We start from the raw sequence: 11,998 nt of genomic DNA, 5'->3' as shown, positions 1-11,998 counted from the left end.
GTAATATACTAGTTACATACTCTGTTTCAGACACAAAATGGGATTGCTTAAGAGACTAGTTAATTAATGTGCACCAGAGACTAGTTACTGTACATAATATACTAATTAGTTAAAGTGTTTCGGACACAACATTATATGTAATGTTGCTGTACAACTGACACAAGTTAGCTTGTCTTTCAAGTACTAGTTAGTGTTCTCACATTAAATGTTGGTTACTACACACCACAACATCAGTAACTAGTTAGTATGCATTATGAATTAGTTACTAAGCATCGTGAATTTATAAACAAAAAAGCAGAAATTACTTCTCTTGACTCAGACCTAGTTAGCACACATGAACTAGTAATTAGACAGAAAAAACAGGAGAGATAGTTAGCATTCGATAGATGTTAGACTTTAAAGGGTAGTTAAATCACATAGTTAGTGTATACTGCAGAGTAGTTGGTGTGTACTAAACCGATCACTGACCTTTATAAACTAGTTGATTCACAAGAGAAACTTAATAATTCTAAACTAGATTCCATTATGCATACATAGATGTTAACTTAACAAACTAACCCTTACCCAGAAACTAGTTAGCACATTACAGACACTAGTTATCCAGCAGATGGACAACATTGAGCTGGAGACTAGTTGTTGAGTTACTTACTGTAATAGAATAGAAACTAGTTAGTGCACATTAAGAAGCAACTGGTGTCAACTAAACTAGAGAACTAGTTAGTTCACATTAGAGTCTAGTAACACAAAAGCAGGCGTGTCCTCAGAAGCTCTTCAGAACATCTGGAGCGAAACGTCTGTATTAGAACTTAACAGGTTCTGCTCAGAGTCCAGCTGGTGTGGTTCAATAATATGATAATAATATATATATATATAATAATTCTGCTGCCGTTTAACTAAAAAACCAAACGAGGACCGGAAGTAACGGAAGTAACGATAACAACGGATGAAAATGGATGTGGCTGAATAAAGGAGCGATAAATGGTCAATTTGATTAATTTAAAGTTTAATCCAGTTTAATCAGCCGTTATTCAGCCCACTTGATTAAAAAAAGCAACTCAACTTAAAAACAATATAGATTTTAAGCTTAATTTTTACACCCAGTTTGAAATCAGATTATTTTTCAATCACTTTAAAATAATAAAAGCTCAGTTTTGAACTAAAATGCCTTTTCATCACCTACTTTTATTACTTTAGTTTCTGTTACTTTCAGCCTCAATGAAAATAAACAGAATTTCACATGATAAAACTGCTGGAGCTCCATCTCTCTTCGTGTTTTCTTGGCTGAAAACAGAAAACTCCAGATGATGATTCGTGATGCATCAACTCTGCGGCCCTCTCCAGTCTTTGGTTCAGGTGAAACAGGTGAGTCTCACCTGTTCACACCCTGTCTGCCTTTGGGACACAGGCGGCTCAACAGGATCTCAGAGTACACCTGGTTTACTGGTCCTGTAACACGGTAGGTTTGGGCTTTAGACCCCAACTCCTGTCCCGTGTCCAGCACGGCTGATTGGAGCCCAGCTCTGGTGCTGCTGGTGGTGGATTTTGTGTTTTCTGAGGGCTTCAAAGGTCTGAACTTCTCCACCTGAGAGGACAAAAAGCATCGGTTTTCTTATGGAAGCAAGAAACTTTGTTTTGGGAACTAAAAGTTTTTCGTTTGGAAGCAATAAACTTTGTTTTGGGAACTAAAAGTTTTTCTTTTGAGAGCAAAAAACTTTGTTTTGGGAACTAAAAGTTTTTCTTTTGGGAGCAAGAAACTTTGTTTTGGGAACTAAAAGCTTTTCTTTTGGAAGCAAGAAACTTTGTTTTGGGAACTAAAAGTTTTTCTTTTGGAAGCAAGAAACTTTGTTTTGGGAACTAAAAGTTTTTCTTATGGAAGTAAGAAACTTTGTTTTTGGAACTAAAGGTTTTTCTTTTGGGAGCAAGAAACTTTGTTTTGGGAACTAAAAGCTTTTCTTTTGGAAGCAAGAAACTTTGTTTTGGGAACTAAAAGCTTTTCTTTTGGAAGCAAGAAACTTTGTTTTGGGAACTAATTTTTTTTCTTTTGGAAGCAAGAAACTTTGTTTTGGGAACTAAAAGTTTTTTGGAAGCAAGAAACTTTGTTTTTGGAACTAAAGGTTTTTCTTTTGGAAGCAAGAAACTTTGTTTTGGGAACTAAAAGTTTTTCTTTTGGAAGCAAGAAACTTTGTTTTGGGAACTAAAAGTTTTTCTTTTGGAAGCAAGAAACTTTGTTTTGGGAACTAAAGGTTTTTCTTTTGGAAGCAAGAAACTTTGTTTTGGGAACTAAAAGTTTTTTTGGAAGCAAGAAACTTTGTTTTGGGAACTAAAAGTTTTTCTTTTGGAAGCAAGAAACTTTGTTTTGGGAACTAAAGGTTTTTCTTTTGGGAGCAAGAAACTTTGTTTTGGGAACTAAAAGTTTTTCTTTTGGGAGCAAGAAACTTTGTTTTGGGAACTAAAAGTTTTTCTTTTGAGAGCAAGAAACTTTGTTTTGGGAACTAAACGTTTTTCTTTTGAGAGCAAGAAACTTTGTTTTGGGAACTAAACGTTTTTCTTTTGGGAGCAAGAAACTTTGTTTTGGGAACTAAAAGCTTTTCTTTTGGAAGCAAGAAACTTTGTTTTGGGAACTAAAAGCTTTTCTTTTGGGAGCAAGAAACTTTGTTTTGGGAACTAAAAGTTTTTCTTTTGGGAGCAAGAAACTTTGTTTTGGGAACTAAAAGCTTTTCTTTTGGAAGCAAGAAACTTTGTTTTGGGAACTAAAAGTTTTTCTTTTGGAAGCAAGAAACTTTGTTTTGGGAACTAAAAGTTTTTCTTATGGAAGTAAGAAACTTTGTTTTTGGAACTAAAGGTTTTTCTTTTGGGAGCAAGAAACTTTGTTTTGGGAACTAAAAGCTTTTCTTTTGGAAGCAAGAAACTTTGTTTTGGGAACTAAAAGCTTTTCTTTTGGAAGCAAGAAACTTTGTTTTGGGAACTAATTTTTTTTCTTTTGGAAGCAAGAAACTTTGTTTTGGGAACTAAAAGTTTTTTGGAAGCAAGAAACTTTGTTTTTGGAACTAAAGGTTTTTCTTTTGGAAGCAAGAAACTTTGTTTTGGGAACTAAAAGTTTTTCTTTTGGAAGCAAGAAACTTTGTTTTGGGAACTAAAAGTTTTTCTTTTGGAAGCAAGAAACTTTGTTTTGGGAACTAAAGGTTTTTCTTTTGGAAGCAAGAAACTTTGTTTTGGGAACTAAAAGTTTTTTTGGAAGCAAGAAACTTTGTTTTGGGAACTAAAGGTTTTTCTTTTGGGAGCAAGAAACTTTGTTTTGGGAACTAAAAGTTTTTCTTTTGGAAGCAAGAAACTTTGTTTTGGGAACTAAAGGTTTTTCTTTTGGGAGCAAGAAACTTTGTTTTGGGAACTAAAAGTTTTTCTTTTGAGAGCAAGAAACTTTGTTTTGGGAACTAAACGTTTTTCTTTTGGGAGCAAGAAACTTTGTTTTGGGAACTAAAAGCTTTTCTTTTGGAAGCAAGAAACTTTGTTTTGGGAACTAAAAGTTTTTCTTTTGGACGCAAGAAACTTTGTTTTGGGAACTAAAAGTTTTTCTTTTGGGAGCAAGAAACTTTGTTTTGGGAACTAAAAGTTTTTCTTTTGGAAGCAAGAAACTTTGTTTTGGGAACTAAAGGTTTTTCTTTTGGGAGCAAGAAACTTTGTTTTGGGAACTAAAAGTTTTTCTTTTGAGAGCAAGAAACTTTGTTTTGGGAACTAAACGTTTTTCTTTTGGGAGCAAGAAACTTTGTTTTGGGAACTAAAAGTTTTTCTTTTGGAAGCAAGAAACTTTGTTTTGGGAACTAAAAGTTTTTCTTTTGGAAGCAAGAAACTTTGTTTTGGGAACTAAAAGTTTTTCTTTTGGAAGCAAGAAACTTTGTTTTGGGAACTAAAGGTTTTTCTTTTGGGAGCAAGAAACTTTGTTTTGGGAACTAAAAGTTTTTCTTTTGAGAGCAAGAAACTTTGTTTTGGGAACTAAACGTTTTTCTTTTGGGAGCAAGAAACTTTGTTTTGGGAACTAAAAGTTTTTCTTTTGGAAGCAAGAAACTTTGTTTTGGGAACTAAAAGTTTTTCTTTTGGAAGCAAGAAACTTTGTTTTGGGAACTAAAGGTTTTTCTTTTGGAAGCAAGAAACTTTGTTTTGGGAACTAAAAGTTTTTCTTTTGGAAGCAAGAAACTTTGTTTTGGGAACTAAAAGTTTTTTTTATGGAAGCAAGAAACTTTGTTTTGGGAACTAAAAGTTTTTCTTTTGGAAGCAAGAAACTTTGTTTTGGGAACTAAAAGTTTTTCTTTTGGTAGCAAAAAACTTTGTTTTGGGAACTAAAAGTTTTTCTTTTGGGAGCAAAAAACTTTGTTTTGGGAACTAAAAGTTTTTCTTTTGGAAGCAAGAAACTTTGTTTTGGGAACTAAAAGTTTTTCTTTTGGTAGCAAAAAACTTTGTTTTGGGAACTAAAAGTTTTTCTTTTGGGAGCAAAAAACTTTGTTTTGGGAACTAAAAGTTTTTCTTTTGGAAGCAAGAAACTTTGTTTTGGGAACTAAAAGTTTTTCTTTTGGTAGCAAAAAACTTTGTTTTGGGAACTAAAAGTTTTTCTTTTGAGAGCAAAAAAAACTGTTTTGGGAACTAAAAGTTTTTCTTTTGAGAGCAAAAAACTTTGTTTTGGGAACTAAAAGTTTTTCTTTTGGAAGCAAGAAACTTTGTTTTGGGAACTAAAAGTTTTTCTTTTGGTAGCAAAAAACTTTGTTTTGGGAACTAAAAGTTTTTCTTTTGAGAGCAAAAAAAACTGTTTTGGGAACTAAAAGTTTTTATTTTGGGAGCAAGAAACTTTGTTTTGGGAACTAAAAGTTTTTCTTTTGGGAGCAAGAAACTTTGTTTTGGGAACTAAAAGTTTTTCTTTTGAGAGCAAAAAACTTTGTTTTGGGAACTAAAAGTTTTTCTTTTGGAAGAAAGAAACTTTGTTTTGGGAACTAAAAGTTTTTATTTTGGGAGCAAGAAACTTTGTTTTGGGAACTAAAAGTTTTTCTTTTGGGAGCAAGAAACTTTGTTTTGGGAACTAAAAGATTTTCTTGTGATAGTAATATTCTTTTTTTTCGAAAAGAAACTTTTGGGAACCAGAAACTGTAAATGGGAACAGAAGCTATTGTTTGGGAAGTAGAAACAGTTTGAAAATAGAGATTGAATTATTTTTAGGGAACAGCTCACATTGTTAGTTGGGAGAGGAAAACCTTCCTTTTTGGGAACTGGACACTTTCTTTTAGGGGTGTGAAACTCTTCTGGGAAATGAAAATATGTAACAATAGATTTTATTTAACTCTTGGGAACTGGAAACTCCATATGGGATGGGAAGCTGGACCAGTCTCCTTATTGAAAGACCCTGCTTCAAGTCTCCAAGAAAATTATTCCAAATACACTTCTTCCAAAAAAGGAAGTGGCTATAAAAAATACCAAAATAATATTCGCTCCACTATATGGAGGAAAACACAAAAGACTATCAAACTTATCAATAACTTGAAAACACTCCTGAACACTGGAGGCACTAATCAGTTAAAAAAGGCTATGAAATCTTTAACGATCGAAATCAAAACTACGGTATGAAACCTACAAAAGACAAATGACTGCTATGATGAAGGCTGTAAGGTAAGGTTTAGCAAGGTGGTTAAAAGGATAAAAAGGAATAAAAGGACGGAAACGAACACTTTTATACGGGAACAGGCGGAAATGAGAGTCAGAGTTTATTTCAAAATAAAACAGGAAATGACATGAAGACAGGACAAAACCTCACCGCGGTGTGACAGGAAGCCAGCTTTTGGGAAGTGGAAACCGTGTAAAATTAAAGGTAAGTTTTGGGAACAGAGAACTTTCTATTGGGAAAGGAAAGTTGTCGTCTGAAAACTGGAAAATTTCATTTGGGAACTTTTGCTGGGAAAGAGAAACTGTCTTTTGGGGAACCGAACACATTCTTACAGGAGCGGGAACTTTTTTGAGGGGAACAAGAAACATTTTTTACTGAAATAAATCTTATTTTTGGGAAAAGAAACTCTTGGAAACTGTGTCGAAGTCAGACATTTATTTTGGGAACTTTTCGGTCACAATGCAGAGTTAGAGTTATTTCAAAATAAAACAGGAAATGACATGAAAACAGGACAAAACCTCACCGCGGTGTGACAGGAAGCCAGCTTTTGGGAAGTGGAAACCGTGTAAAATCAAAGGTAAGTTTTGGGAACAGAGAACTTTCTATTGGGAAAGGAAAGTTGTCTTCTGAAAATTGGAAAATTTAATTTGGGAACTGGACAAAAATAAAATAAAAAATGAAAAAAAGGAGCGGGAAACTTTTTTTAGTAACTGAAAAATGTCCCAATTAATCTTATTTTCGGGAAAATAAACTCTTGGAAACTGTTTCGAAGTCAGACATTTATTTTGGGAACTTTCTCAGGAACTTCAGGCCAGTTACTCCCTAAATGACCACTGGAGGGAGCTATAAAGGAAGTGTTACCTCGTGGAAGTGGCAGGCACATCGCCCCTGCAGGAACTCTTTGTATCGACCCATCGTGATGCTGAAGGTGTCGATCGCTTCGTAGCCGAGGCTCTTCGCTGTGGAGATGATGTTCCCGTTCTCTCTGAACAGGTTCTGTATCTCCACCTGGAACATAGCACCAACCGCTCTGTGAACTGTACATGTTTTTAATGACTCACCGCAGGGAAACAAACCTACCGCACTCAGAGATCTGACACCGTCCACAGGGAGGTGGAAGCCCATGCCCAAAGACTTCACCACCACCAGGATGTCACTGAGAGACTCCCTGAGGAGGAAGAGTGGTTGAGTGAGTGGTCTGACCTCTGAACTCTGTCTACAGGTGAGTTAATCTAATTCTGTGCAGGTGAAGCCCTGGGCTGGTGTTCCACAGGGATCAGTGTGAGGTCCACTGTTGTTCATCCTCTGTTTACCTGTCCAGCACCTCCCGGACTGTTCTCAGGTGATTGGTGTTGAGCCACTGGACTCCACCCACCACCAGAACCGTCTGATTGGAGTTCACCAGCGGCCGGGACCTTCACAGAGGTAATCACATGAAGATCTTGGACGCCTTAAACCAGGCATTCCCGCCCTCACCTGACCGTTTGTTTCCTCTCACCTGGTGAGCAGCTGCAGCAGCGCCTCCTCGAACGTTGGCCTGCGGTTCCGCTCCAACCAGAACTGAGGATAATACGAGTAGCTGACCTGAGTTCGTCCTCCGTTCAGGTTCCGGTAGACGAGCAGGTCATGTGCTTTCCCCCAGTCCTCCAGACTGGAGTTCACCCGCTCCATCAGGAAGTACATCATCCCGCGATTGGTCGAGTCCCCGATGAACAACACCTGAGAAGAGACAGAGTCAGGTGGCCTCAAACGTAGGCTGCTGAGTCACATGACCAGCGGTCAGCTGACCTCACCTTCCTGTCCGTCATACAGGCCTGCAGCTGGGGACGGTCCACCACCAGGTGATGGCAGCCATCCGGTTGCCAAGCAACCTCCCTCCAATCACACGTCCTGTTGTCAGAACAGCTAAGGCACGGAACCACCCAGCGACCTGACAGACAGGTGAGAGACGGGCTGGTGAGGACAGGTAAAAGCAGAAGGTCATGTGACTTCAGAGGGACTTCAGCCGACCTGGGACGTGTCCGGAGCTGCAGGTCCGAACCGGACGCTGGGACACGGTGTGAGGCTGGAGACCGCAGGGGACGCCGGGCCGGACCAGCAGCCCACAGTCCTGCAACAGGGACGGGAGAAACTTCATGTTAGCATCTTTTACTTTGCCATTTCCCAGCATGCACTTTGTTACTTTGATACAAAGTCCTGGTCCTTGCATAACCCTGCATACCCCATTTCCCAGCATGCACTGTGTTTCAGACCGTGGTCGTCTTCTCTCCCTCAGAGGACACAAACTTTCTTCTTTACGTTTAAATCAAAGCTTCTCCTGCCTTCCTCCTCTTTTGTGTCCCAGTGATCATCTTCCTCTGCTCAGAGGTCAGAGGTCAGAATAACCATCCAGCCCAGCTCGGGGGCCCCATGGGAGCCGCCACGTCTGGCCCGGACTTCACAGCCACCGCCACCACGCACACACATCCCTACAAACACTCCTTCTTCTTCTTCTCCTCCCTCTGCTGCCGCGGCGGCGTCACATTCTGCACGGCGGCGTCGCAGCTCGCAACAAAGTGCGACAAGAAAACTTAACAGGGATTTTCTTGTTCGTACCTGAGCTCAGTGTAAACGCTCAAACAGGCCGGACGCTGCTCTGAGATCAGCCGGGACACCAAACGCACCGCCGCCACGCCACCCGGGCTTTCATCCCACAACAAGCGCCCGTTTCAGGCCGAGCCGCTGCCACGTAGGCCCAGACTCATACGGCCGAATAAAGACAAAAACCCGAAGTTTGGGGATGTAGAAAACAACTTTATCTCAGGTTTAGAGTTTTAAATCCGGCCGGAAAATGTTTTTCTGATGAAGAGACGAAAGATCAAAGTTCAAAGAGCAAAACCTGTGAAGCAGGTTGAAGGCTGAAGAACACAAAGAGAAGAGAAACGGGGCAGAAAAAGCTGAGATGAAGCAGGACATAAAGCATTTCTCTGCTACATGCTATCATACGAACTGAGCTCTGAGTGCAGAAAGCTCAGACAGATCCATGCTGCAGTTAGACAGGCTGCTGGAGGGCTGACAGGATTGTTCAGAGGTATTAAAGGTTTTGGATGAAGCTGCAGAGAGGCTGATGGGAAAGGTAAATTACAGATGGAGGTGGAAGCAGAAATATGTGAGGAATCAGACTTTTAAAACAGGGGAATTTCAAAGGAAGGTGAGATTCATCCAGCTGCACAGATGGAGACGGAGAAACGAGTTTCAGATGTTCTGAAGAGATAACTCTGAGGCTCTGGAAGACGTTTCACAGCAGAAACTCATGAAAGATTCAACAGTTAGATCAATGAGGTGAAAACTGAGAGAATCTGAACTTTATCGACCCGTTCAGACCCCCGAAAACTGGGAGAATCTGAAGATTATCGACCCGTTCAGACCCCCGAAAACTGAACTTTATCGACCCGTTCAGACCCCCGAAAACTGAGAGAATCTGAACTTTATCGACCCGTTCAGACCCCCGAAAACTGAGAGAATCTGAACTTTATCGACCCATTCAGACCCCCGAAAACTGGGAGAATCTGAGCTTTATCGACCCGTTCAGACCCCCGAAAACTGAGAGAATCTGATCTTTATCGACCCGTTCAGACCCCCGAAAACTGAACTTTATCGACCCGTTCAGACCCCCGAAAACTGAGAGAATCTGAACTTTATCGACCCGTTCAGACCCCCGAAAACTGAGAGAATCTGATCTTTATCGACCCGTTCAGACCCCCGAAAACTGAACTTTATCGACCCGTTCAGACCCCCGAAAACTGAGAGAATCTGAACTTTATCGACCCGTTCAGACCCCCGAAAACTGAGAGAATCTGATCTTTATCGACCCGTTCAGACCCCCGAAAACTGAGAGAATCTGAAGATTATCGACCCGTTCAGACCCCCGAAAACTGAACTTTATCGACCCGTTCAGACCCCCGAAAACTGAGAGAATCTGAACTTTATCGACCCGTTCAGACCCCCGAAAACTGGGAGAATCTGAGCTTTATCGACCCGTTCAGACCCCCGAAAACTGAGAGAATCTGAACCTTATCGACCCGTTCAGACCCCCGAAAACTGGGAGAATCTGAGCTTTATCGACCCGTTCAGACCCCCGAAAACTGAGAGAATCTGAACTTTATCGACCCATTCAGACCCCCGAAAACTGGGAGAATCTGAGCTTTATCGACCCGTTCAGACCCCCGAAAACTGAGAGAATCTGATCTTTATCGACCCGTTCAGACCCCCGAAAACTGAACTTTATCGACCCGTTCAGACCCCCGAAAACTGAGAGAATCTGAACTTTATCGACCCGTTCAGACCCCCGAAAACTGAGAGAATCTGATCTTTATCGACCCGTTCAGACCCCCGAAAACTGAACTTTATCGACCCGTTCAGACCCCCGAAAACTGAGAGAATCTGAACTTTATCGACCCGTTCAGACCCCCGAAAACTGAGAGAATCTGAACTTTATCGACCCGTTCAGACCCCCGAAAACTGATCTTTATCGACCCGTTCAGACCCCCGAAAACAGAGAATCTGAACTTTATCGACCCGTTCAGACCCCCGAAAACTGAGAGAATCTGAACTTTATCGACCCGTTCAGACCCCCGAAAACTGAGAGAATCTGAACTTTATCGACCCGTTCAGACCCCCGAAAACAGAGAAACTGATCTTTATCGACCCGTTCAGACCCCCGAAATCTGATCTTTATCGACCCGTTCAGACCCCCGAAAACTGAACTTTATCGACCCGTTCAGACCCCCGAAAACTGAGAGAATCTGAACTTTATCGACCCATTCAGACCCCCGAAAACTGAGAGAATCTGAACTTTATCGACCCGTTCAGACCCCCGAAAACTGAGAGAATCTGAACTTTATCGACCCGTTCAGACCCCCGAAAACTGAGAGAATCTGAACTTTATCGACCCGTTCAGACCCCCGAAAACTGAGAGAATCTGAACTTTATCGACCCGTTCAGACCCCCGAAAACTGAGAGAATCTGAACTTTATCGACCCGTTCAGACCCCCGAAAACTGAACTTTATCGACCCGTTCAGACCCCCGAAAACTGAGAGAATCTGAACTTTATCGACCCGTTCAGACCCCCGAAAACTGAGAGAATCTGAACTTTATCGACCCGTTCAGACCCCCGAAAACTGAGAGAATCTGATCTTTATCGACCCGTTCAGACCCCCGAAAACTGAACTTTATCGACCCGTTCAGACCCCCGAAAACTGAACTTTATCGACCCGTTCAGACCCCCGAAAACTGAGAGAATCTGATCTTTATCGACCCGTTCAGACCCCTGAAAACTGAGAGAATCTGATCTTTATCGACCCGTTCAGACCCCCGAAAACTGAGAGAATCTGATCTTTATCGACCCGTTCAGACCCCCGAAAACTGAGAGAATCTGAACTTTATCGACCCGTTCAGACCCCCGAAAACTGAACTTTATCGACCCGTTCAGACCCCCGAAAACTGAGAGAATCTGATCATTATCGACCCGTTCAGACCCCCGAAAACTGAGAGAATCTGAACTTTATCGACCCGTTCAGACCCCCGAAAACTGAGAGAATCTGATCATTATCGACTCCTTCAGACCCCCGAAAACTGAGAGAATCTGATCTTTATCGACCCGTTCAGACCCCCGAAAACTTAGAGAATCTGAACTTTATCGACTCCTTCAGACCCCCGAAAACTGAGATAATCTGATCTTTATCGACCCGTTCAGACCCCCGAAAACTGAACTTTATCGACCCGTTCAGACCCCCGAAAACTGATCTTTATCGACCCGTTCAGACCCCCGAAAACTGATCTTTATCGACCCGTTCAGACCCCCGAAAACTGAGCTTTATCGACCCGTTCAGACCCCCGAAAACTGAGACAAACTGAACTTTATCGACCCGTTCAGACCCCCGAAAACTGAGAGAATCTGAACTTTATCGACCCGTTCAGACCCCCGAAAACTGAGAGAATCTGATCTTTATCGACCCGTTCAGACCCCCGAAAACTGAGAGAATCTGATCTTTATCGACCCGTTCAGACCCCCGAAAACTGAACTTTATCGACCCGTTCAGACCCCCGAAAACTGAGCTTTATCGACCCGTTCAGACCCCCGAAAACTGAGAGAATCTGAACTTTATCGACCCGTTCAGACCCCCGAAAACTGGGAGAATCTGAAGATTATCGACCCGTTCAGACCCCCGAAAACTGAGAGAATCTGAACTTTATCGACCCGTTCAGACCCCCGAAAACTGAGAGAATCTGATCTTTATCGACCCGTTCAGACCCCCGAAAACTGAGAGAATCTGAACTTTATCGACCCGTTCAGACCCCCGAAAACTGAACTT

General features: G+C 41.4%; 1 protein-coding gene across 1 annotated transcript in view; it reads right to left on the bottom strand.

Moving 5' to 3' along the window:
* The window catches only part of cped1 (cadherin-like and PC-esterase domain containing 1), a 49,511-nt gene continuing 37,513 nt past the window's right edge, over positions 1-11,998 (bottom strand). The window contains exons 15-21 of the mRNA XM_072378001.1: positions 7,655-7,754; positions 7,438-7,574; positions 7,143-7,363; positions 6,958-7,059; positions 6,725-6,812; positions 6,506-6,652; positions 1-1,582 (exon numbers count right to left, since the gene is read on the bottom strand). Coding sequence (XP_072234102.1) covers positions 1,370-1,582; positions 6,506-6,652; positions 6,725-6,812; positions 6,958-7,059; positions 7,143-7,363; positions 7,438-7,574; positions 7,655-7,754 — 1,008 coding nt within the window. The 3' untranslated portion in view covers positions 1-1,369. The remainder of the gene's footprint in view (positions 1,583-6,505; positions 6,653-6,724; positions 6,813-6,957; positions 7,060-7,142; positions 7,364-7,437; positions 7,575-7,654; positions 7,755-11,998) is intronic.

The sequence above is a fragment of the Leuresthes tenuis genome, unplaced genomic scaffold (genome assembly GCF_036924035.1).
Source record: "Leuresthes tenuis unplaced genomic scaffold, fLeuTen1.0.hap1 SCAF_23, whole genome shotgun sequence".
Classification (NCBI taxonomy): Eukaryota; Metazoa; Chordata; class Actinopteri; order Atheriniformes; family Atherinopsidae; genus Leuresthes; species Leuresthes tenuis.
The sequence above is the reverse complement of the archived record's forward strand: the minus strand, read 5'-3'. Positions and strand labels throughout refer to the sequence as shown.